The sequence below is a fragment of the Colius striatus genome, chromosome W (assembly GCF_028858725.1).
Source record: "Colius striatus isolate bColStr4 chromosome W, bColStr4.1.hap1, whole genome shotgun sequence".
Classification (NCBI taxonomy): Eukaryota; Metazoa; Chordata; class Aves; order Coliiformes; family Coliidae; genus Colius; species Colius striatus.
In genome coordinates, this window is record NC_084789.1 from 15,418,313 (window position 1) to 15,445,438 (window position 27,126).

A 27,126-nucleotide genomic window follows, 5' to 3' on the forward strand; every position below is an offset into this window, starting at 1 on the left:
CTTCACCAGTCTTCTCCATAGAATGCAGGGGAGTCTCTGCTACAGCAAACCTCCTCCTCTCTTTCCTTGCTGACCTTGGAGTCCACATGGTTGTTTCTCTCACTGTTCCTACTCCTTGTACCACTACCAGCCAGAAGAAGAAGAAGGAACAGAAGAAGGAGGAAGAAGTCTCCTCTTCTGGCTTCTTAAAAAAGTGATTGTGGAGGCGTCTAATTGACTCAGCCTCAGAAGTGGATCTGGCTCAGAGCTTGGGAGAGTTGCAAGCAACTACTTACAGGAGCCATCTTTACAGCCCCTTCCCCCTTACCAGAAAAGGCTGTCATGTCAAACCATGACACCTTTAAATTGAGAGGGCTACCAGTGTAACATCTTGTCATGATTTGGCCCAACTAGCAAAGAAGCACCACGACAGTCTTTCGCTTGGTGCGGGAAAGTAGGAAAGTTTATTCTACTACCTACAAGAAACAGAACAGAACAAAAAGCAAAAAGGGAGTAGAGAAAATTACAACCAGCACTTAAGATCTCCCTCCCCCATACTTCCCTTCTTCCTGGGCCCAGCTCACGGTTCCTGATATCTCTACTTCCTCCCCCCTCAATGGTGGGGGGTATAGGGAATCGGAGAAGTGGTCAATCTCTCACAGATGGTCTCTGCCGCTTCTCTCTTCTCACAGGAGGACTACTTGCATTGTTCTCTTGCTCCGATATGGAGTCCCTCCCATGGGACACAGTCCTTAACAAACTTCTCTGGTGTGGGTTCTTCCCAGCAGCTATGGCTTCTGCCGATACAGGGTCCCTCACACAGGATGCAGTCCTTAATGAATATCTCTGACACGGGTTCCCCACAGTTGCAGCTTCTGCAGATACAGGGTCACTCCCTCGGGACGCGACCTCTTCTGGGTATAATTTTAATGAATGTCTTTGGTATGGGTTGTTCCCCACAGTTATAGCTTCTGTGAATATTGGGTCCCTCCCTCGGGACATGACCTCCTCTGGTCATAGTCACTGCCCCTGGCACAGGGTCTTTAACGAAAAGTATCACTGCCCCTGGTCCGGGGTCTTTAGCAAAATGGAAACAAATTTCTGCTTCACTAGTTCTCTCTGCAGGATGCAGGGAAGTCTCTGCTCCAGCACACCTCCTCCTCTCTTCTCTCAATGACCTTGGAGTCCACATGGTTGTTTCTCTCTCTCTTCCCACTCCTTGCACCACCACCAGCGAGAAAAGAAGCAGCTACAGAAGAAAGAAGAAACAGAAACAGGAAGAAACCTCCTCTTCTGGCTTCTTAAAAAGTGATCATGGAGACGTCTAATTGGCTCAGCCCCAGAAGTGGATCTGGCTCAGAGCTGGGGAGAGTTTTGAGCAACTTCTTACAGGAGCCATCTTTACAGCCCCTTCCCCCTTAACAGAAACGACTGTCATACAAAACCACGACACATCTGCTACTTTCTTCAGTATTCTGGGATGAATCCTATCAGGCTACATGGACTTGTGAACATTCAGCTAATACAGCTGGTCCCTTACAATTTCACTGTCTACGAATGGAAAGTCGCTGTTCCCACACTCATGGTCCTCCAACTCAGAGGACTGGGCAACCCATGGTCTATCCATATCAATGACTGAGGCAAAAAAAAAACCAAACCACTGGATGCCTCTGCTTTTTCTTGGTCCCTGTTTGTTAGGTGACCATCTTTAACAATTCCTCTAATGTTTTCCTTAGATCTCCTCTTTCTACTAACGTACTTTAAAAAGCCTTTCTTCTTGTCTGATACAACACAGCAGTTTCAACTCTAGTTGAGCCTTTTGTGTCTTCTCCTTGCATATAAGAACCACAGCTCTGTAATCTTCCAGCGAAGCCTGGCCTTGCTTCAAGAGATCATACAATTTCTTTTCTCTACTGAGTTCCACAAGGAATTCCTTGTTCAGCCAAGCTGGTCTTCTGCCCTGCTTGCTTGATTTATGACACAATGGTATTTCTGCTCCTGGGCTTTTAAAAAATGGTTCTTAAAAACTGACCAGCATTCATTGAGTCCTAAATCACAGAATCTCAAGGACTGGAAGGGACCTCAAAAGATCATCTAGTCAACTCCCCCTGCCAGAGCAGGACCACCTAGAGTAGGTCACACAGAAATTCGTCCAGGTGGGTTTTGAATATTTCCAGGGAAGGAGACTCAACAACCCATCTGGGCAGCCTGTTCCATTGCTCTGTCACCCTCACAGTGAAGAAATTCTTCCTTATGTTTCTTTGGAACCCCTATGTTCCAACTTATACCTATTGCCCCATGTCCTATCATTGGACATCACTGAGAACAGGCTCCATCCTCCTGACACCCGTCCTTTTATGTATTTGTAAACATTAATGAGGTCACCCCTCAGTCTCCTCTTCTCCAAGCTAAAGAGCCCCAGCTCCCTCAGCCTTTCATCATAAGGGAAATGTTCCACTCCCCTAATCATCTTGGTGGCCCTGCACTGAACTCTTCCCAGCAGCTCCCTGTCCTTGAACTGAGGGGCCCAGAACTGGACACAATATTGCAGATGTGGTCTTACAAGGACAGAGTAGAGGAGGCAGGAGAACCTCTCTCGGCCTGCTAACCACAGCCCTTCTAATACACCTCAGGATGCCATTGGCCTTCTTGGCTAATGCTGGGTCATGGTCATCCTGCTGTCCACCAAGACTCTCAGGTCCCTTTCCCCTACACTACTCTCCAAGAGTTCATTCCCCAACCTGTACCAGTACATGGGGTTATTATTATCTAGATGCAAGATTCTACACTTGCCCTTGTTTAATTTCATTAGATTTCTCCCTGCCCAACTCTCCAACCTGTCCAGGTTGCATAGAATGGCAGCACAGCCTTCTGGTGTGTCAACCACTCCCCCCAGTTTAGTATTGTCAGCAAAATTGCTGACCGTGAACTGTGTTCCTTCATGGAGATAATGAATGAATATATTGAACAGTACTGGTCCCAGCACCAACCTCTGAGGGCCTCCACTAGATACAGGCCTCCAACTAGACCTTGCCTTCTTTCCTTCACCCAGTTAACAATCCACCTCACTACTTGATCATCCAGCTTGCACTTTCTCAGTTTTGCCACAAGGATGCTATGGGAGATGGTGTGAAATGCTTTACTTAAGTGGAACTAAACCACATCCCCTGCACTACCACCATTTATCCACCAGGTTACATCTTCATAAAAGGTTATCAGGTTGGTCAAACATGACTTCCCCTTGGTAAATGCATGTTGGCTGCTCCTAATGACCCTCTTGTCCTTTAAATGCCTGGAGACAGCACCCAGGATAAGTTGTTCCATCACCTTTCCAAGGATGGAGGTGAGGTTGACCAGTCTGTAGTTACCCAGGTCCTCCTTCTTGCCCTTTTTGAAGACTGGAGTGACATTTGCCTTTCCTCCAATCCTGAGGGACCTCTCCTCTTCTCCATGACTTACTGAAGATGATGGAGAGTGGTTTAGCAATGACTTCCACCAGCTCCCTCAGCACTTGCAGGTGCATCCCATCGGTACCCTTGGATTTATGTTCATCCACATTGCTCAACTGATCCTTCACACAGTCCTCATCAACCAAAAAAAAAAATTCTCCTTTAATTTGAATTCCTCTGGAAGTCCTTCCTCCTACCATCAAATCTCCCATGAGTCCTTCTCTTTTCACAAACAAGAAGTCTCAGAGGACATCTTTCCTAGTTGTCTCACTGAATACTTGTGATAAATTATCTTCCACAAACTTTCAGAATTTCCCAGACTTATCTCAGCAGTATGGTATTCCTGGTTGATGCCTGGGAAGTTGAAATCTCCCTTAAAGACCAGGACTACTGATCCAGAGATTTCTTCGAATTGCCTACAGAATAATTCATCAGTGCTTGCATCCTGGCTGGACATTCGATAGTAGACACCCACTATAACATCCATCCCCCTAATCCTTACCCAGATGTATCTGTTTCCATCAGCATCACCTTGGGGTTTATCTGCACATCTGGTTGTCTGCTGTCTTCTCCATGTTAGATCAGATAATTGTTGTGGTTTAACCCCAGCCAGTAACTAAGAACTACCTAGCCACTCGCTCACTCTTTCCTCTCCCCACATCCCCTAGAATGGGGAGGAGAATCGGAAAAGAAAACAAATCTTGTAGGTTGAGATAAGAATAATGTAATAAATAAAATATAATAAGAACAATAAAATATAATAATAATAGAGTGAAACAAAATCCAAGAAAAGACCAGTGATAGATAATGCAATTGCTCATCACCCACTGACCCATGCCTGAGCAACGATCTGCCCCTCCTTACCAGCTCCCCCATTTATATACTGGGTATGATGTTCTATGGTATGGAATAGTCCTTTGGCTAGTTCGGGTCAGCTGACCTGGCCATACTTCTTCCCAGCTTCTTGCGCCCCCCAGCCTCCTTGCTGGCAGGGCAGAGTGAGAAGCAGAAAAGGCCTTGATGTTGCACAAGCACTGCTGAGCAATAACTAAAACACTCTTATGTTATCAACATTCTCTTCAGGGTAAACCCAACACTTAGCCCTGTGCCAGCTACTCAGAAGAAACTTAACTGTATCCCAACCAAAACCAGGGCAATGATCAATGACATTAGCAGATAAAGTAAACTAGAGGAATATCTAGATATTCTTTTGACAGTATTACAGACCATACTTCCTCACTCATATGTTGCCATTATATTATGGGACTGAGTGACATAAACTATGAAATGTTCCACTCTGTAATGGAAAGCACTTGGAATAAATGGCCAGTTTCTCAGCACATTTAGGAAATCAGATCTGCGAGCTATTCTTTCCACTCCTTTTATATAAGATTTACCCAGAATTGCTGCTACTCTACAGCTGGAATGAAAAACATTAATAGAGATCCAAGTCACCTAAGTGCTCAGAGGAACATTGGGTCAATTTTCTCTAAAAGAACTCTATATATCAGACAGTAAGTCATAGCTTAAAGGTCCTTTTCTTAAACAAAGTAATCACAGCAGCTTCCTCCTTTAATCACTTGGATTAACTTCACCAGCTATAGATTTAGTTATTCTCTGACTTTCAGCTATCATGAAGATACAAATCTTCATGACAAGGGAGTGTTTAAAAATTTTCTGTGCTCAAGTCTCATTACACACTCATATTTCAGGACAGAATCAACACTTGATCTTTGTGCCCTGTTCTCTTCTTCTGTTTTGCACCAGAGGAAGCTTAACTTTAATTTGTGCAGTTCTTTGAATCAAAAAATGTTTTTGCACTAGAAGGACTTTGGTCTAGTTGCCAAGGGAAGGCTGTTGAGATTAATCAGCCTGTCTGCTATTTGAAGTAGGTCTGGCTACCAAGACTCCTAACTGAAACAAATAACTTCTCACTTATATGTGCCATCTATAAGCAGAGGTGAGCATAAGTCATTTAGTTTTGGTTTTGTATCTAAAATAGTCCATTTTTTAGACATTTAATTTTGGAAATCAAAAGTATATTTTATCTGTGGGTGCAGTAGAATGAGGATCCCTGAATGTTATGTTTGCTAGTATGTTTTGTAGAGTATTTGAATGTTTATAGGTGTTGATGGCACTACAGATATGAACACATGCACAAATTATCATGACTGAATAGCTGTACTCTGCATTTAACTAGAAAAAGATGTTTTATAACTTTCTATATTAGATACCTACTAGTCAAGTTTCAATGTATTTAGCCTTGTTGCTTACCAGTAGTATGATATAGGAGACTGTCATGGTTTGACATGACAGCCTTTTCTGGTAAGGGGGAAGGGGCTGTAAAGATGGCTCCTGTAAGAAGTTGCTTGCAACTCTCCCCAGCTCTGAGCCAGACCCACTTCTGGGGCTGAGCCAATTAGACGCCTCCACGATCACTTTTTAAGAAGCAGGAAGAGGAGGTTTCTTCCTCCATCTTCCTCCATCTTCTTTCTTCTTCTGCCCTTTTCTTTTTCTTCTCACTGGAGGTGGTGCAAGGAGTAGGAACAGTGAGAGAAACAGCCATGCGGACTCCAAGGTCAGTGATGAAAGAGAGGAGGAGGTGTGCTGTAGCAGAGACTCCCCTGCATTCTGTGGAGAGAACTGGTGAAGCTGAGATTTATTTTCATTTCTTTAAAGACCCTGCATCAGCAGTAGAGACTCATTTTGATAAAGCTGGCTCCGGACCAGGGGCAGCGATTCACTTCATTAAAGCCCCCAAGCCAGGGACAGTGACTATGGCTGGAAGAGGCCATGTCCCGAGGAAGGGACCCAATATCCACAGCTGTAACTGTGGGGAGGAACCCATGACAAAGCAGCTCATTAAACTTATGCCCAGAAGAGGCCTTGTCCCAAGGGAGGGACCCTCTGTCTGCAGAAACTGCAACCATGGCAAAGAATCCACGCGAGAGATATTCACCAAGAACTGCGTCCCGTGTGAGGGACCCTGTATTGGCAGAAGCTGCAGCTGTTGGGAACAACCCACAGCAGAGAAGTTCCTTAAGGACTGTGTCCCCGGGGAGGAACCCCGTGTTGGAGCAACGGGAGAATGCCAGGAGTCGTCCTCATCTGAGAAGACAGAAGCGGCAGAGCCCATCTGTGAGAGACTGACCACGTTCCCCAATCCCTGCACCCCTGAGCCGTTGAGAGGGGAGGAGGTAGAGATATTGGGAGCAGTGAGCTGGGCCCAGGAAGAAAGGAGGGATGAGGGAGGGAGATCTTAAAGTGCTGGTTGTAATTTTCTCATCATCCTACTCCCCTTTTGCTTTTATTGCATTCTGTTTCTTGTAGAATAAACTTTTCTACTTTCCTCTCTAAGTCGAGTAGTGGAGTCTGTTTTGCCTGGAACCGTAATTGGCAGTGAGCCCTCCCTGCCCTTGTCTTAATCCACAACAACCTTGCTTATCTTTTTACTCCCATTTCGCTGGGTCCTCCGCCATCCTAACGAGAGTGGGGGGTGAATGGGGGCACTGAGCGAGAGACTCATCGTGGTGCTGCTGTGCTAGCTGGGCCAAACCACGACATTATTGTTACATCCACTGCTGGACTCAGAACCACTTGCTGTTCTCACTCCAGCAGTGGATGTTGCAGTCAACTCAGCTGTGCCAGAACCAGTTGCTGTTCCGACTAATTTAGAATTGCGTTGAACTAATATCCTCCTATGGCTTTGGAAGATGATGAAGTCTACTAGAAGAAGTAATGAGAAATACTTTTCCTTGGTTCTCCTTTTTTAAAAGGAATCTAGAGAGCTCATTGATGACCTCCTTTGAAATTTTCTCAAAATTTAGTTTTGAGATAAATCTGAAGGATTTTGTGTAAACATTCAAATATGAAGTTGAGAAATGACAAGTTCTGATAGGATATCAGATTCTATAAAACATCTAGTGATAAAGATCAACTTTGAATGTCTGTATATTATTCAACTATGAGTTTCTCTCCTGTTTTTAGATGCAGAATCCTGATACATTATCAGCAATGTCAAACCCTAGAGCAATGCAGGCTTTGCTACAGATTCAGCAGGGCTTGCAGACACTAGCAACAGAAGCACCGGGACTTATACCAGGGTAAGAATTGGTCATACAAATTTATACAAGAATTTTTATCGTGTTTGGATATTTTTTTTATCTTTTTCTCTTTCTTTTTAAGATATAGAGGTTTATCCAGTTTTTACTACCTGATCCTCTTGCATTTTTTAGTTTCACTAGACATGGTTTTAGAATCTGTCGCACTTTTGTCTACAACACACTTTTAAGCAATGATGACTCTGGTCTTTGTTTTGATGCTTTATTGAAGTTGTTATCCATTTTTTACTTGACAGAATTTTAGTTAGCAATTATATATAATGGGAAGAGACATTGCAAGTAAGACATTTTCTATGTTAGCAATGTATTCCTCTGTCATTTGTGCAGATTCAATCCTGATTTAGGTGGACTGGGAAGCACTGGAGCTCTTACAGGGTCTACTGTACCTAGTTCTGTTCTCAGTGAAAATACAAGTCCAACATCAGGGAGTGTTGAATCTGATCACCAGCAGTTTGTTCAACAAATGTTACAGGCACTTGCTGGTGCAAATGCTCAGGTAAAGTAGTTCACTGTATTCCGGGGGGGAAATTGTTGTTGGGGAGTTTGTTTGTTTGGATTTTTAAATATCCAGCCTCTCCACCCCAGTGTAAACCACCAGAATGCTTTTTGTCAAAGGAGAGTAGAGGAAGCTTAAAAGTGATGTTCTAGCTGTGCTGGAAAAACATCACATTTGAGTAAAAGCATCCTCTAATTGGTTGTTGTACACATATCTTCATACCCTGGAGTTTCTGAAATGCCTGGAAAGAAACAGATTACAGTGTTTTTAACACTGTAGAAGAAGACTGGATCCCTGGCAAGTGAAATGTGAGTTCAGACAAGAAAACAACTTAAGTGTACTGAACATCATTATCTCTGTACTTTGTGTTGCTGGTTGTTACTCTGTAGCTGTGACAGCTCAGGTTATTTTTACCTGAATTTGTGGCATGGTTCCTTGACATCCTGCAGGTCCAGACTGCACAGTGTACATTTTATTAACATACAAAGTGATATTGAGGCTTTCTGGAGAGCTCCAGAAGTCAAGCAAAGATTGTAGCTTTGCGGGTAAATGTAGGGTGGTGAGCAAGACTGACTTTAAAGGAGGCACATATAGAACAATGGAGAGGTATCTCAGGAGTGCTGTATGAAACAGCACCATTACACTGTGGTACATATCCAGTGTAATGGCAGACTGCTGGTAAAAGGGAAAGTCCTGCTCTTGCCACCTCTTTTGCCACAGATTAAGGTAGTTCAGCTTGCTGATCTGACAGAAAAAAATTATTTTATGTGACCATGAGAAAGTGGTTGTATACATAGCTATAAGAAACCCATAGATATTTTTATCCTGCTAGGTCTTAGGCTACCAATTCAGTATTCTGTTTGGTTTTACTTAGAGGAAGAAAACGGGGGGAGGGGAGAATGTTTCCATTTCAGGCAGTATATTTGCATTTTATTGGATTGGAAGTATATACAGTTTTTAAATACTGGTAGGATTTTTTTAATGGTTGAAACTTTAACTAGGAAAAAAAAATTGCAGTAGCTGCAAAAATCATATGTTGATATGTAAACTGTCTCATTTCAAAAAGTGACTTCTCAATATTACTCTGACTCTATATACCTGAAGTGTATTATTTTCATATGATTGTTTTGTTTCAAAAATTCCTCTGAGTTGAAGATCATACAACTGAAATTATTGATAATTTTGCCATGAGTTTATGAGCAATTCATTTAAGCAAGATGAGCTCATAAAGTATAGCTTTCACTTTGCCTTAGGCTGAAGTTTTTGTAACTAGAATTTTGGTAAATTTAGTCAACAAATACTTGGAGCATTAAACAGACAACTTTTAGGTTAAGGAAAAAATAACCTACCACATTCACTGTTGCCAACAATGAAATTCTCAAAATTCTACTGTCCCACATTACTATATTAGAGTCTTTTCTTTTAAAAAAAAAAGGAAAAAGAAAAAAAAAAGAAAAATATCTGCATGCACATCTTCAAGAAACTGTTCTTGGGACACTTATTAGATTTAACTGTTCCTTTTTTATCAAACATGCAGGTACTCTTGTAGTTCAAAAACATCATGTAAGTGAAGATGCTCTTAAAATTTGAGGCTAATCTGAATTGTTTGATCAATAATTCATATGTGAATGAAATTTGAAAATGCTTTATTTGGAAATTGATAAAAACAAGAAGTGGTTCAGAGACAAATGTTTATTATGCTTTTATAGCTTGAGATTTTTTTTCTTAGCAGTTACAAAATCCAGAAGTTAGATTTCAGCAACAACTGGAGCAGCTGACTGCAATGGGCTTTTTGAACCATGAAGCAAACTTACAAGCTCTCATAGCAACAGGAGGAGATATCAGTGCAGCTATTGAAAGGCTGCTTGGTGCTCAGCCTTCATAGCAGTGTTTCTTTAACTTGAAAATGTAATTTATTTTTTGAAAACAGCTCTTAAATTGTTAAAATAGTTTATTTCATTCTGGCTCTTGGGATTGTCTTATTATAACTAAAATCAGTCGTGTTTTAAGGTCAAGTGCAGTTGTTTTCTTCAAATGGGGAATTGATGTATTTTCACTCAGTTGTTGCATGCACATCACTTTTGTTCTTCATTATTTCTTAATTTTTTGGAAATGATATCAACTTTCACAGTTGGTTGAGCAGACTTTGTCTGACTTAAAACTGTCCAATTTATTTTCTACTAAACCATTAGCCTTCAGTAGTAATGTATGTAGGATATGGTACAGGCTGGGGATCGACCTGCTGGAGAGCAGCTCTGCAGAGAGAGACCTGGGCGTTCCTGATTGATAATAAACCAAACATGAACCAGCAATGTGCCCTCTTGACCAAGAGGGCCAATGGCATCCTGGGATGCCTCAAGAAGAGTGTGACCTGCAGGTCAAGGGAGGTTCTCCTCCTCCTCTACTCTGCCCTGGTGAGGCCTCATCTGGAGTACTGTGTCCAGTTCTGGGCTCCTCAGCTCAAGATAGACAGGGAATTTCTGGAGTCCAGCACAGGGCCACAAAGATGATCAGGGGACTGGAGCATCTTCCTTATGAGGAAAGGCTACGGGAACTGGGGCTGTTTAGTCTAGAGAAGAGGAGATTGAGGGAGGATCTCATTAATATTTACAAATATCTAAATGGTAGATGTCAGGAGGTTGGGGCATCCCTTTTTTCTGGTGTAGCTAGCAACAGGACAAGGGGTAATGGGATGAAGCTGGAACACAAAAAGTTCCATTTAAATATAAGAAAAAACTATTTTGCTGTGAGAGTGACGGAGCAGTGGAACAGGCTGCCCAGAGGGGTTGTGGAGTCTCCTTCCTTGAAGGTCTTCAAGACCCGCCTGGATATGTTCCTATGTGACCTGATCTAGGTTGACCTGCTTCTGCAGGGAGGTTGGACTAGATGATCACTAAAGGTCTCTTCCAACCCTACCATTCTATGATTCTATGATTCTGTGATACAGATTAAAACCAAAACAATTGAAGGCTATAATTTGTAGGTACCAATACTGCTTATGGTGATTTTGGCATGTATTTTTTTGCTAGCAAAATTCTGTAAAATCTATACCACTTGAGTAATTTACCATTTTTGCTTTTATTTGTATGAAATAGAAACACAACATATACAATGGAGACAGTTTATTTCTATAAATTTACACATTGCAATAGAATTACATTCTAAGTAACCAAAAAAGGCCAGGGAAAAAAATAAGTAGTAAGACATTTTTTTTAGTGTAGAATCTTCCAACATCTTTGGTAAACGTCTCAGAAAAAATGCTTATGCAAATTCATTTAAATATACTAGAATTGCTGTTCTAGTTATATCTTCATAGCTAGCCATAAAGAAAATTGCACTGTAACATTGTCTCATTGCAACATTGTTATAGATTAAGTGTAAATTACCTTTTTGCAAATTAGAGGAGCACTGTCTTATGCTCTGAAAGTGTTTCTGAGGCGTTTTGGCTTGTTCCATTGAGATTCTAACATATATTATGATTTGTAATTGAAAATATTGCTTTCAACCATTGTCATGTGATATTCTAAATTACTTTTAACCACCGTGTAAAAAAAATTCTGCATATCTCTTAAGTTTTTATTAGTAGTTATGTCTTGTGCACAGATAATAAATGAATTAAAAGTATTTAAGCATCTTGTTTTGGTGTGTTTGCAATTGGTGATTATCCAGCATCCAAGACAACTGATCTTTCAGTGTTAACTCTAGGTCTATTTACAGACTTTGGGCTAAGATTAGCAAGCAATAATGTAGGGGACAGAGAGAAAGGGTCACATGATACTGAAGACTATTTAGATAAAGTGAAAGTAGCAAAAAAAGCATTCTGCTGTATGTTAATAAATAGCATTTGCTTAGCAATAGCAAAAGCCAGGTGTATACCTCATTTGTGGAGACAGGGCCTGGCCAGGTGTCCCGAAACATGCACAAGGGGGACCTTGTTATTTAGGGTCTTTAACAATGCTAGCTCCAAGCATGCAGATTATAAAAGGATTACAGGCTAATTATACCCGATCAAGGAGAGATGTATCCATCTTAGGCCCCGAGTGTAATGGTGAAGTACCCTTATGGAGTCATACTGCTCGATTTTTTGGCTCTCTTATACCTATGCTTGGAACAGCTCATGCATTATCCACTATCGAGAGACGTGTTGGACGGCTAAACAAGCTAATGTCACTACTGCAGTATTAACACAGATAGCACAAGATACAGATGGTCTTCGTCAGGCAGTGTTACAAAACCAAGCTGCTGTTGATTATCTGCTCTTAGCACAGGGAAAGGGATGCGAAGAAGTTGAGGGCATGTGTTGCTTCAATCTATCAGACCACAGTCCTTCCATCCATCAGCAGTTAAAATGGCTGCGAGACCACACTTCTAAAATAACAAAATCACAACCCTTTTGATGACTGGCTGATGTCTTGCGGAATTACTGCTTGGGCTAAGGAGTTAATCAAAACTGCAGCGATAATCTTGTTGATTCTTCTTGTTATATTGCTATTAGGACCCTGCTTTGTACGTATTATATCATCACGAATGACTAGCTTAGCTGAAGCAGTTTTTGAAAAAAGAGGGGGAGGTGTTGGGACTTTAGTAGGAGCCTTTGAGTTAAAGCCAGTGTACAAAAGAATCTCTTAGGAGTACGTGCAGCGACCCAAGGACGGACGCTCTAACCTTGAGGGCTTAAGAAACATAAACAAAGCCATAAAACATCTCAAAAGGATGCACAAGAACAAGGGCTTTGAACATCTGGAAGGTCGATGTCCTGATTACAAGAATATGCTATACTATTTTTGTTAACCAATCATTACTTGCTGGAACGCATGCAAGGCTCAACCAATCCCCTGCATTTGTAAACCGCGTGCTTTCACTTGGCAAAGTATATAAGTGATCAAATAGAGAGAATAAACGTCTAAGTTACAAATCATGTTGATTTGCTGTCTGATTCCTGCCTCTTCTGTCTCCCGGACGTTGACAGTGGGGGAAAAAGGGGATCTTAAAGGGCTGGTTACACTTCCATCATTCGCCCTACTCTATTGTTTTTCCATTGGATATTTTCTGTTATGTTTTGGTTGGAGGTGGATTAAATTAAGTTTTGTTTTCTTCCCCAAGAAAGCCTCACAGTTTTGTCTGGGACCATAAGTGGCAATTAACCCCTCCCTGTCCTTCCGGAGTTCCGAAGTCTGGGGTACTTAAGTCTGATCGTGGTCTTTTGACCCTGGGTGAGTCTAAATGAGACAAAAAGGTAAAGCTGAAGTAGGCAAGGGAATGATTTTTTGCCAATGGTTATTGCTAAGATACTAAAGCACTGAATCCGAATTCTATTGATGTTCTTTTGAGTCAAGATCCAGTTCACCTATGTAAGTAAAAAAAAAACATGCGATATTTGAAGTCAAATTCTATTAGAATTTAAGAAAAAGTAGAATTTAACCTAAGCTATACAACAAATAGTTGAGCTAAGTTTACTACTTGAGGTACAATTTAATTTTAACTACGTAACTATTGTCAATTAGCAATAACAATTAGTGACTTAGTGGTAAAACACCGAGACACCTTTAGTGCAGGAGGAATTTAGGTTTTGTTGGAGAAGATCTAAATTGTTAAAAGTAGCAGTAGGTGGAACAAGGTTTGTAGTAGGGGTAAAAATTTATTGTCTTTAATAATAAAATATACATCACACTTGTTTTACTTAATGGCATAATAGAATATTTGCATACCCTCACCACTGAGTGTCTAACCTTTTAAGCACTCACTTTTGCAAATGTCCAATTTGGTTTTAGTTATAAGGGTTTGAAATTTAATATTACTGCTTGGCAGTATCTCACAAAGCTGCTTTCCTATCACTGTGTATTTTCATGAATTATTTAGTTTTATTGTGTCTGAAAAAAGCATAAGTCTGCATTTGATCAGTGGATATATTAGAAAAGCTCTTTGCTTGTAAAGTTACGAAGAATTCATTAAAAGCAAAGGTACCACAAGGGGAGATCACTTCTCTAATTTTCATAGTGGCTAAATTTGCATGGCAACGTTAAAAATAATTATCCATGTACAACTGTATATGGGGATGATTCTATTTAGATCTGATTTGTAGAATCTTACTGTGGTGGTTTTGCCTGGACCAGCTTTTGGTAGTGGGGGGCTACAGGGGTCACTTCTTTAAACAAAGAGCTGCTAGAAGTTTCCCCTCTAGCTGATAGGACTATTGCAAATCAATTCTGAGATGGACCCTCATCTGACCAAGGCCAAGCCAATTAGTGACTCATGTTGGAGAGGCTTGTGGAGGACTATCTCCTGTGGGAAGGACCCCACAGTGTAGCAGTGGGAAGTGTGAGGAGGCCTCCCCCTGAGAAGAAGCAGTGGCAAAGTCCATCTATAATGAACTGACCATAACCCCCATACCCTGCATCACTGGGGGAGAATGAAGAAGAGTTCTGAGAAGAAGGAGGAGTGGGGGGAGGTGTTTTTAAGATTTGGGTTTATTTCTCATTTCTCTGCTCTGTTCTGATTGTTCATTAATAAATCAAACATTTTCTCCCCAAGTTGAGTCTGTTTTGCCTATGATGGTAATTGCTGAGTGATCTCCCTGTCCTTATCTCGACTCACAAACCTCTCATTATATTTGGTTGGAAGGGTACCTATAAAGATCATCTAGTCCACCCCCTCTGCTGAAGCAGGTCCACTCAGGTCACTCAGGAATGGGTCCAGGTAGGTTTTGAAATCCTCCAGAGAAGGAGATTCCACAACCTCCCCGGGAAGCCTGTTTCAGTTCTTCGTCACCCTTACAGTAAAGAAATTTTTCCTTGTGTTTAAGTGGAACTTTTTGTGTTCCAGCATTTGTCCATTACCCCTAGTCCTATCACTGGGCACTACAGAAAAAAGTGTCACCCTATCCTCTTGACATACACTTTTTAAATACTTGTAAGTATTAATGAGGTCCCCTCTCAGTCTCCTCTTCTCTAGGCTGAACAGCTCCAGATCCCGCAGCCTTTCCTCATAAGAAAGATGCTCCAACTGTAATGTTAAATGTCATGTTTGTTATGTGTGCTGTAACCCTATGCAGTGGCAATACTACACATGTGCTCCCTTTGAGTTATGCAAGGTATTGGATGTAGTTAAAGTTATGGCCTGTGGGACTGTGCATTTTTAATTTTTTTTTTTACCATCAAGTTTTCCCAAAAAAATAAATAAAACGTTAAACTGTGGATGTGTGTGTTACACCAAAAAGCCAATCCAGAATTAGTTGTCATTGTAAATTGATGACTGAAATGTCTGTAGTCAAATTAAAATTAGGTATAGACCTATTAAAAAAATCATGACACATTTCTCACTTTTTGGTTCACAAGGAAATGAGAACTTGTTGTAATTAGTGTTATCAGCTAGATGAGCCAATGTCAATGTCTGCTATTTAATCAGTGCTAATAATTAAACTTTGTAATTAGGCAGTTAATGTATACTTGATTTTTTAAAGTTTCTGGAACTGGGCAGTGACCTTGGGCAGGCATGTCACAAGAAACAATGGATCATGTTCCATTCTACATTTCTCAGTAAATTAACCCACACTCCACTAAGGTATGATTACCTGATACATACATGCAACAACCACGGTGTGAAGCCAGACTAAAGAAAGCTTTGGGGGACAAGAGATGCAGAGAAATAGGGATCTATTGGGTTTACAGGGCAAAGTTTTGATATTGGATGTAGGAGTGGCTTCTGTGGGAAGAGAACATGTTGGACAAAACCAGTTTCAGATGACTACAAGATGGACCTGCTGCTGGCCAAAGCTGAGCCCAATGCTGAAGTTGGTGGTGCCTCTGTAATGGCATTTAAGAAAGGGTTAAAAAAAAAAAAAAAAAAAAAAAAAAGCTGTGCAGCATCTGTGAGAGGGAAGAATGAGAAAAAATGTGAAAGAAATCACCCTGCAGACATCAAGGTCAAAGGAGAGGGGGGAGATGCTCCAGATGACAGAAAAAAATATAACAAAAGTCTCGTGGGTTGACATATGGACAGGGAGATCACTCAGTAATTACCATCACAGGCAAAACAGACTCAACTTGGAGAAAATGAGTTTAATTTATTACCAATCAGAATGGAGTATGGCAATGAGACATAAAAACTAAATTTTAAAAAACCTTCCTCCCACCCCTTCCTTCTTCCCAGATCTCCACCTCCTCTCCCTCAGTGACATAGGGGAATGGGGGTTACAGTCAGTTCATCACACATTGTCTCTGCTGCTTCTTCCTCTCAAGGGGAGGATTCCATACATGACATACTGGCTTAGATGAACTTCCAACCATTAATGAAAGATCAGTCTTTAATAAGAATTGTACTGGGTCTGGCTGGGATGAAGTCATCACAAAATCACAGACTGGTTGAGGTCGGAAGGGACCTGTGGAGTTCATCTGGTCCAACACCCCTGCTCAAGCCGGGACACCTAGGCCAGTTGCCTGTGGACATGTAGAGATGGCTTTTGAACATATCCAAGGAAGGAGACTCTAATATCTCCCTGGGCAACCTGTTCCAGTGCTCAGTCACCTTCACAGTAAAAAAGTCTTTCCTTATGATCAGACAAGAACCTCCTGTTTCAATTTGTGCCACTGACAAGAGCCTGTCACCATCTTCTTTGCACTCTCCCTCCTTCAGGTATTTATCTACATTGATGAGATCTCCCCTGAGCCTTCTCCAGGCTAAACAGTCCCAACTCTCTCAGCCTTTCTTCATATGTGAGATGCTCCAGTCCTTTCATTATCTTTGTGGCCCTTTGTTAGACTCCCTCCAGTATGTCCATGTCTTGCTTGTATGGAAGAGCCCAGAATTGGACACAGGGACTCCAGGTATGGCCTCACCAGTGCTGAGTAGAGGGGAAGAATCACCTCGACCTGCTGGCAACACTCCTCCTAATGCAGCCCAGGATACCATTCTTTGCTGCAAGGGCACATTGCTGGCTCATGTTCAGTCTGGTGTCCACCAGCTCATTTCTCCAGTCTGTCAATATCCCTCTGAATGGCAGCATAACCCTCTGGCATATCAGCTACTCCTCTCAGTTTTGTGTCATCAGCATATTAGCTAACCAAGATCCCAGAATTTATCAATACCTAAAAAATTATAGTCCTCTTGCACCACAGTGTGAATCCTGGACTGCATTAAAAGAAAAAAGCTTGGCCGGTGAGTCGAGGGAGGTGATTCTCCCCCTCCACTCTTGGGAGACCCCACTGGGGATCCCAGTTCAAGAAAGACATAGACCTGTTAGAGAGGGTCCAGAGAAGGGCCACAAAAATGATCCGAGGGCTGGAACATCTTTCCTATAAAGACAGGCTGAGATAGTTGGGGTTATTTAGCCTAGAGAAGAGAAGGCTCTGAGGAGACCTTATTGTGGCCTTTCAATATATAAAAGGGGGCTTATAAGAACAATGGAGAGAGACTTTTTACCAGGGCCTGTAATGACAGGACAAGGAGCAATGGATTTAAGATGAAAGAGGGTAGGTTTACATTGGATATAATGAAGAAATTATTTATGATGAGGGTGGTGAGACACTGGAACAAGTTGCCCAGAGAAGCTGTGCATGCCCCATCATTGGAGGTGTTCAAGGACAGGTTGGATGGGGCTTTGATCTACTTGGTCTAGTGAAAGATGTTGGACTAGATGATCTTTAAAGGTCTCTTCCAACTGCCATGATTTAAGCCCAGTCAGCAATGAAGCATCACACAGCCACTTGCTCGCCTCACATGCACATCCACCTCCGGGAGGATGGTAGAGGCCCCAGTGAGATGGGAGCAGAAAAGATAACCAAGGGCCTCGTGGCTCAAGAAAAGGACAGGGAGGGCTCACTTGCCAATTATGGTTCCAGGCAAAACAGACTTGACTACTTAACTTGGGTGTGGTGGTGGTCTGGTTTAGCAAGGAGCAGCTTTTGGCTTAGTAACAGGGGGAGGGGGTTGCAGTGAAGACCCGGTAAAGAGTTTGTGGACTCTCCCCCAGCTCCTGGGTTCACACCCACCTCTGGCGGGAGGTGTATGAGTGATACAAGATGGAGGTGACCATGCGGACCCTTCAGCCAGAGAAGGAGGAAGGAAGGAGAAGCAATAGACCAGAGACTCCTCTGCAAGCCGTGGCGAGAATGCAAGCTGTGCCCATGCAACCTATGGAGATCCATGGCAGGACCGAGAGTTACCAGCAACTCCATGTGAGTGAGCCCGGACGGGCAAGGGACTGTGTGGGGAGACGGCCATGGCCCAGGCCGTGTTGGAGAGCCTGCACGTCGCAGAGCAGTCCCACACGAGAGGCAAAGAGGAGCTGCAGCCTTTGGAATAAGTGCACGTCGGAGCAGCCCGTGCAGGTCTGTTGTGTATGTGAGTTACCCCACGGACTTGCAGGGAGGACTGGTGTGGAGTTCACCCGTCCTGAGGAGGAACAAACAGCAGAAGCTATCGGGAACAGACTGAAACCCCCACTGCCCGCCCCCCCAAACCGTTCAGGGGGGACAGGGTAAAAACACCAGGATCAGGGCTCTGAGCCTGGGAAGAGGGGAGGTGTGGCAAGAAGGTGTTCTTAAAAAGGCTGGTTGGACTCTTCATTGATGTATTACTCTGTGCTGTTTCATTTTGGTTATGTTTTGGGTTTTTGGGGGTATGTTTTAGTTGATGTTGCATTAAATTATTTTTCTGTTTTCTTCCCCAAGCCGAGTAGCCTGGTCTGTTTTGTCCTGAACCTTAAGCGGCAATTAAGCTCTCCCTGCCCTTGAGCAATTCTCAGCCTCTTTGGTTAATAGTGGTCTTTGTTCCCTGATGGGCCTAAACCAGGACAGGTGGTTTAGCCCTGGCTGGGTGTCAGATGCCCACCAAGTCATTCTATCACTTCCCTTCCTAAATTGGACAGGGGAGAGAGAAATATAACAAGAGGTTTGTGAGTCAAGATAAAGACAGGGAGATTGCTCAGCAATTAGCATCACAGGCAAAACAAACTCAACTTGGGGAGCAAAAGGTTGGCTATATTAAATAACCCATTAGGAGCCGGGAGATGAGAAATAAACCCAAGTCTTAAAACATCTCCCCCCATCCTTCCCTCTTCCCAGGACTCTCCTTCCTTCCCCCCACAGCAATGCAGAGGATTGGGGATGGGGGTTATGATCAGTTCATTACAGATGGATTTTGCCACTGCTTCTTCTCAGGAGGAGGCCTCCTCACACTTCCCACTGCTACAGTGTGAGGTCCCTCCCACGGGAGACAGTCCCTCACAAACTTCTCCAGCATGGGTCCTTCCCATGGGCTACAGTTCTTTACAAACTGCTCTTGCATGGGGCCTCTCATGGGGGCAGCTCCTCACACACTGCCCCAACGTGAGTCATCCACTGGGAGAACAGTTCTTCAGGAACAGACTGCTCCAGCGTGAGACCCTTACAGGTTCACAAGTCCTGACAGAAAACCTACTCTCTGGCGTGGCTCCTCTCTCCACACAGGCTGCGAGGTCCTGCCCGGAACTTGTTCTAATAGAGGCTGCCCGTGGAGTCACAGCCTCCTTTGGGCATCCACCCTCTCCAGAGTGGGGTCCTCCACAGGCTGCGAGAGGATCTCTGCTCCCTCATGGTCCTCCATGGACTGCATGGGGAACAGCCTGCCTCATCATGGTCTTCATCACAGGTCACAGGGGAGTCTTTCTTCCAGGGCCTGAGCACCCTCCTCCCCCTCTTTCTCCACTGACCTTGGTGTCTGCAGAGATGTTTTCACATTCTCACTCCGTTACTGCCGCAGTTTTGCAACTGCTCAGCAACTTCATCCCCTTCTCAAATACATTATTCACAGAGGTGTTACCTCCATCACTAATTGGCTAGGCCTGGGTCAGGTGCAGGGTCCTGCTTAGAATTGTTTGGTATTAGCCCTATCAGCTACAGGAGAAGCTTCTGACAGCTCTCTTTAAAGAAGCCACCCCTGTAGACCCCTGTAGTGGGTCTGGGACGGTAGTGATTTTCCACAGCAGCTCCTGCAGTGCTGTGCTTACTGTTGATATCAATATTATGACTACCGCTTGCACAACATCGGGGCTGTCCCTCCAGCATTCCTTCCCCCACCTTCACCAATAGCTGTGAGTGGGCATGATCTTGGGAGGGACTATGGCCAGGACAGCTGACCCAGGCTGACCAAGGAGATATTCCATACCATATGACGTCAGCTCAGTAATATAAACTGGGGGAAAGGAGCAGGAAGGGGAGGCGAGATTCATTTCTGGCCTTCCCAAAGCAACCGCTACGCGTACTGAAGCCCTGCTTCTCGGGAGGTGGCCGAACATCGCTGCTGATGGGAAGTAGAGAGTAACAGCTTATCTGCTTCTGCTTTGCTTCCCGTGCGCGCGGCTTTGCTGCTTATTTATTAAACTGCTTTTATCTCAACCCACGAGATTCCCATCTTATTTTCTCCCCTTCCCTGGCTTGCTGAGGAGGTGGGGGGTAAAGCGGTGTGGTGGGCACCTGGCATCCAGCCAGGCTCAAACTACCACAGCCCTTTTGGCGCCCAACGTGGGGCGAGATAATAGCAGATTTACATTAACTGCATTGCAATTACAGTAAACCAATGAGAGCAAAGTTCCTGTGCTGGTCACGGAGCCTTGCTGCTATGCAGCTTATCTTACACTTTCTAATGTTTGGGAACACGATGCTCCTAACATTGACTCTCGGCTGTGCTTTAACCTTAATAGCTTTGCTAAGCTGGCTATATAATTTTGTGAAGAGGATGAAAGGGCCTGGGAACATGATGGCCCAAATAATAATAGCAAGTCTCATTCTGTTACTGATGAATTTAGTGTGCTGTGGGAGCTATCTTGTGGAGGCCATGGGGCAAAGCACCTCTTTCTCCTCAGCTCGGACTGATCTAGACAATTCTGTTACACAGACTTCCCAGGTCCTTAGTCACCCTTATACGAGAGTTTTAATATTACTAATTAACATGGTTGGTATATTATATATCTTGTGGAATCTGGACTCATCTGGGTATCAGAGAGTACAAATTTGTGATGGAAACATGTTAAAATGCCCCCTGAAGCGGCCAGTCCCTGGGTGGCAGGGTATGTGGATGAATTTGGACAAATTCCTAGGACGGTTATTACCTCCTGTAACCTGGGATTTTACATCTGAACAGATAAAAAACCCTGCTTTACTGACACGCTACCTGATAGAAGGGTGTCTTACCTACCCTAATGAGGCCCATCAGGTTCAGGCACTATACTGGGGCCTAGCCTCTGCCTACCGAGCTGCATTCCAGTCCTCTCAGAGAACTGTGATTGAAATGGAAACTCAAACGGTACCTGAGACCAACATAGTTGAGTCAGTCGCAGTCCAGTCCTCTCAGAGAACTATGGCCGAGGTGGAAATTCAAACTGTACCTGAGACTACCATGGTTGAGTCAGGGAACCAAACAACAACAACAGTGGTTGGCCCAGTAGTGAAAAAGAAGCAGTGGATAAGGAGGTCAAGTCCATATCATCGATTAGTAAGGGCAGAAGAGGAGGAAGAGGAAAGGCTAGAAGAAGAAACTGGTCCTTCAGTAAGGAGATCAGGAGAAGTGAAAGAAATCGAAAAGGAAATGGAAACTACTCGGTCCCTCACCTCAACAGAACTTAGAGATATGCGAAAAGATTACAGTCGCCAGCCAGGTGAGCGAATTGGTGCCTGGCTGCTCCGATGCTGGGATAACGGGGCTGACAGTCAACAATTGGAAGGCAGAGAAGCCCAACAGCTAGGATCTCTTGCTAGGGACCGGGGAATTGATAAAGGCATTGGAAAGAAAACCTCAGTTTGTAGTCTCTGGAAACGACTCCTCTCAAGTGTACGGGCAAGATACCCATTCAAGGAAGACCTTGTAAATGCCCGAGGAAAGTGGACTAGAGCTGATGAAGGGATCCAATATCTAAGGGAATTAGCTGTGTTGGAAGTCATCTATGGTGATCTGGATAATGTCGAGGCCTCCACAGATCCAGATGATGTCCAGTGTACACGGGCCATGTTGAGAAAAGTGATTCAGAGTGCCCCAGCTACATATTCTAATATCCTGGCAATGGTGTATCATCCAGACATGGACATACCAACAGTGGAGAGGGTATCTTCTTGGTTACAGAACTATGAAGAGAGCCTCTGCACCTCCTCATCAGTGTGGGATGATGGCCTGATTGTTAGATCTGCCTCAAGAACTCAGTCATCCACTGTCCCGACCAGGGGAAAGGGAAGTCCCAGACGCAGGAGTACACCGCAAAATGAACTCTGGCTCTTTTTGCGTGGCCAAGGAGAGGATATGAGGAAGTGGGATGGTGAACCCACTTTTAAGCTAGAAGCGCGTGTACGTGAACTAAGGGGGAAGACAGCTGTTAGAAAAGGACCGCCCAGGAGAGCTGTCAGCAGAGTGGCTGCCAAACCAAAAGAGGACAATCAACAATCTCCAAGACATAGAAGAACTGCAACTACTTCCTTCGAAGCCAATGAGGAGACTTCAGGTCTGCAATTGCAAGGACCAGATGTGCAGAATATCCTCTACACTGCTGCTGGAGAGCATGGTCTCACCTGGAGCCTCTGGCAGAAAACATCTGGAGAAACCCGAGGTCGACCATTAGGGTTTTGGAGCCGAGGATATCGAGGATCGGAAGCCCACTATACCCCAACTGAAAAAGAAATACTAGCAGCATATGAGGGACTTCGAGCTGCTTCAGAAGTCATTGGCACAGAAGCTCATCTCCTCTTGGCACCACGTCTGCCTGTGTTACACTGGATGTTCAAAGGGAAAACCCCTTCTATACATCATGCAACCAGCGCTACATGGAGTAAGTGGATGGCGTTGATTACACAACGATCTCGGCTGGGGAAATCTAATCGCCCAGGAATCCTGGAAGAAATCATGGACTGGCCAGAAGGCAGAGATTTTGGAGCATTGCCTGAGGAAGTAGCTCGTGCCCAAGAGGCACCACCATATAATGAACTATCAGAAGATGAGAGGCATTATGCTTTGTTTACTGACGGATCCTGCTGCGTGGTAGGAAATCATCGTAAGTGGAAAGCTGCTGTGTGGAGTCCCACACGACGAGTTGTTGAGGCCACTGAAGGAGAAGGTGAGTCAAGTCAGTTTGCTGAAGTGAAAGCTATCCAACTAGCTCTAAAGATTGCAGAACGAGAGAAGTGGCCAGTACTCTATCTTTACACTGACTCCTGGATGGTGGCTAATGCTCTATGGGGATGGCTACAGCAATGGAAGAAGACCAACTGGCAGTGCAAGGGTAAACCCATCTGGGCTGCTGCATTATGTCAAGACATTGCTGCTCGGGTGGAAAATATGACTCTGAAGGTACGTCATGTAGATGCTCATGTGCCAAAAAGCCGTGCCAATGAAGAACAATGGAATAACCAACAGGTAGATAAAGCTGCTAAAATTGAACTAGCTCAGGTAGATCTAGACTGGGAGCGTAAAGGTGAGCTATTTATAGCTCGATGGGCCCATGAAACATCAGGACATCTGGGAAGAGATGCAACATATAGATGGGCTCGTGATCGAGGGGTGGACTTGACCATGGAAGCCATCACACAGGTCACCCATGAATGTGAAACATGTGCCGCAATCAAGCGAGCCACACGAATCAAGTCTCCCTGGAACAGAGGCCGATGGCTGGGTTTTCAGTATGGTGAGGCCTGGCAAATTGACTATGTTGGACCACTACCACGAACACATCAAGGCAAGCGGTATATACTCACCATGGTGGAAGCAACTACTGGTTGGTTGGAAACATACTCTGTAAACCACGCCACTGCCCGAAATACTGTCTTGGGTCTTGAAAGGCAAGTTTTGTGGCGACACGGCACTCCAGAAAGAATTGAATCAGATAATGGAACTCATTTTCGAAATAATCTCATAAACTCCTGGGCAAAGAAACATGGCATTGAGTGGATATACCACATCCCCTATCACCCTCAAGCCTCTGGAAAGATTGAGAGATATAATGGGTTACTAAAGAACATGTTGAGAGCACTGGGCAATGGGGCATGGAAGCAGTGGGATAAAAATTTAGCAGAAGCCACTTGGCTGGTCAATAGCAGAGGTTCAACTAACTGCCCTGGTCCTGCCCAAACAAAACCACTACATACTGTGGGAGGAGATAAGGTCCCTGTAGTGCACCCAGGGAAATGGCTGGGGAAGGCAGTATGGGTTGCACCTCCCATGGGAAAAGGCAAACCCATTCGTGGGATTGTCTTTGCTCAAGGGCCTGGCTGTACTTGGTGGGTGATGAGAAAGGATGGGGAAACTCGATGTGTACCTCAAGGAGACTTAACCTTGGGGGAAAAATAACCTGTTATGTGAGTTATCTGTTGTAGATGAACTTTGCAAGAAAAACCGGACAAGTGGACAAACCAAGCCGGTGCTGGTGCCCAACACTGAACATACTGTTTCCCCTGACCTGGATATTCATCTTGATGGATGAGACAGAAGTTATGGTCTGCTCCAGTGAACATCTACAGAGGATGAAAGATATAAGAATGTTGTTTGTTTGTTTGATGCAAGATGCAAGAGGGAATACAAGAATGATGTTTGTCTGTTGAAGAGTGGGGGTACTGGTTAATGAGAGTATATAAGAATGTATATGGATTGTTAAGATGGTTTGTCTGAGCATGACATAAATGGTATGGAATAAGGGGTGGAGACTGTAGTGGGTCTGGGACGGTAGTGATTTTCCACAGCAGCTCCTGCAGTGCTGTGCTTACTGTTGATATCAATATTATGACTACCGCTTGCACAACATCGGGGCTGTCCCTCCAGCATTCCTTTCCCCACCTTCACCAATAGCTGTGAGTGGGCATGATCTTGGGAGGGACTATGGCCAGGACAGCTGACCCAGGCTGACCAAGGAGATATTCCATACCATATGACGTCAGCTCAGTAATATAAACTGGGGGAAAGGAGCAGGAAGGGGAGGCGAGATTCATTTCTGGCCTTCCCAAAGCAACCGCTACGCGTACTGAAGCCCTGCTTCTCGGGAGGTGGCCGGACATCGCTGCTGATGGGAAGTAGAGAGTAACAGCTTATCTGCTTCTGCTTTGCTTCCCGCGCGCGCGGCTTTGCTGCTTATTTATTAAACTGCTTTTATCTCAACCCACGAGATTCCCATCTTATTTTCTCCCCTTCCCTGGCTTGCTGAGGAGGTGGGGGGTAAAGCGGTGTGGTGGGCACCTGGCATCCAGCCAGGCTCAAACTACCACAACCCCCACTACCAAAAACTTGGCCCAGGCAAAACCACTACATTAGGGAAGAAAACAAGATCAATTTAATCCACTACCAACCAGAAACAGAACAGACAGAAAGCAAAAACAGAGCAGGATGATGAGAAAAATAGAGCTAGCCCCTTAAGATCCCCTTTCCCCCACTCCTCCCCTCTTCCTGGGCTCAGCTACCTGCTCCTGATATCTCTACTTCCCCTCAGTGGTGTAGGGGAGCATGGAATGGGGCTTGTGGTCAGTCCACCACAGATGTCGATCCTTTCTCCTCAGAGGAGGACTACTCACATTCTTCCCCTGCTCCAATGTACAGTCCTTAACGAACCTCTCTGGTGTGAATCCTTCCCAAGGACTGCAGCTCCTCACAAACTACTTGTAGTGGTTTTGCCTGGGCCAGTTTTTTTGGTAGCAGGCGGGCTACAGAGGTGGCTTCTTTAAACAGAGTTGCCAGAAACTTCCCACGTAGCTCACAGTGTTGGCTAGTTCAGTCGGTAGAGCATGAGACTCTCAATCTCAGTCGTGAGTTTGAGCCCCATGTTGGGCACCAAAATGACTGGTGGTTTAGCCCGATGTCCACCAAATCATAAAACTACTCCCCCTCCTAAACTTGACAGAAGAGAGAGAGAGAAATATAACAAACGGCTGGTGAGTTGAGAGTGATCACTTGGTATTTAGCATCACTGACAAAACAGACTCAGAGAGAAAAAGGTTTGATTTATTAAGGAAAAAATAAGAGCAGGGAGATGAGAAATAAAATTGTCTTAAAACACTTCCCCTCCTCTTCCCAGGACTCCCTTTCCTTCCCCCCCTCCCCCCAGCAGCACAGGTGACAGGGGTTATGGTCAATTCATTACAGATGGATTTTGCTGCTGCTTCTTCTCAGGGGGAGGCCTCCTCCCACTTCTCACTGCTACACTATGGGGTCCCTCCCACAGGATACAGTCCCTCACAAACTTCTCTAGCGTGAGTTCTTCCCATGGGCTGCAACTCCTCACGAACTGCTCTGGCATTGGGCCTCCCATGGAGGCAGTTCCTCACACACTGCCCCAGTGTGGGTCATCCACTGGGAGAACAGTCCTTCAGGGTGTGGTAGTTTGACCCTGGCTGGATATCACGTGCCCACCACACCGCTCTATCCCCCACCTCCTCAGCAAGCCAGGGAAGGGGAGAAAATAACATGGGAGTCTCGTGGGTTGAGATAAAAGCAGTTTAATAAAGTAACAGCAAAGCTGCAGGCGTGGGAAGCGAAGCAAAAGCAGATAAAGCTGTTACTCTCTACTTCCCATCAGCAGCGACGTCCGGGCACCTCCCGAGAAGCAGGGCTTCAGTACGCAGAGCAGTTGCTTTTGGAAGGCCAGAAATGCATCTTGCCTCCTCTTCCTGCTCCTCTCCCCCAGTTTATATTACTGAGCTGATGTCATATGGTATGGAATATCTCCTTAGTCAGCTGTTCTGGCCGTGGTCCCTACCAAGATTGTGCTCACCCACAGCTATTGGTGAAAGTGAGGGAAGATGTAGTGGTGCAAGCAATATTCATTCAAAGATGTAGAGAATCTAGTTAATGCACATGCAGAGACATACACAGACAACATTGTACAAACAACACAGTTGACTCAAAACCACCCTTCCTTTGCTAGCTACTTCCTTATATGCTGCTTTGGCCCATGTGATCACCCAGGGCCCAATTAATTAACTTGCAGCACCTGTTTCTGATAACTGGAAGTAGCTTGCCAGCTGCATTAACTTGTCCCTACCATCTTTATTCAAGCTGGCTGGTCCAAGCCACATCTGTTCCTACAATTCCCCCCTTTTTCTTTTTTGGACCAGCCAGCCTTTAGCAACACGTTTCAAAATTA

The 27,126-nt window shown here is 44.3% G+C and overlaps 1 protein-coding gene across 7 annotated transcripts in view; it reads left to right on the forward strand.

Moving 5' to 3' along the window:
- The window catches only part of LOC133628557 (ubiquilin-1-like), a 40,869-nt gene extending 22,217 nt beyond the window's left edge, over positions 1–18,652 (forward strand). Inside the window, exons 8-11 of one of the 7 annotated variants that reach the window (XR_009820744.1) lie at positions 7,416–7,531; positions 7,877–8,045; positions 13,149–13,258; positions 18,013–18,031. Coding sequence is in view for 6 of the 7 variants with exons in the window: in XM_062016910.1 (XP_061872894.1) it covers positions 7,416–7,531; positions 7,877–8,045; positions 9,775–9,930 (441 nt within the window). In the remaining variant the exon portion in view is untranslated. The other 6 variants (XM_062016912.1, XM_062016913.1, XM_062016910.1 and 3 more) reach the window with 6 other exon arrangements.
- The last annotated feature ends 8,474 nt before the right edge of the window (positions 18,653–27,126 follow it).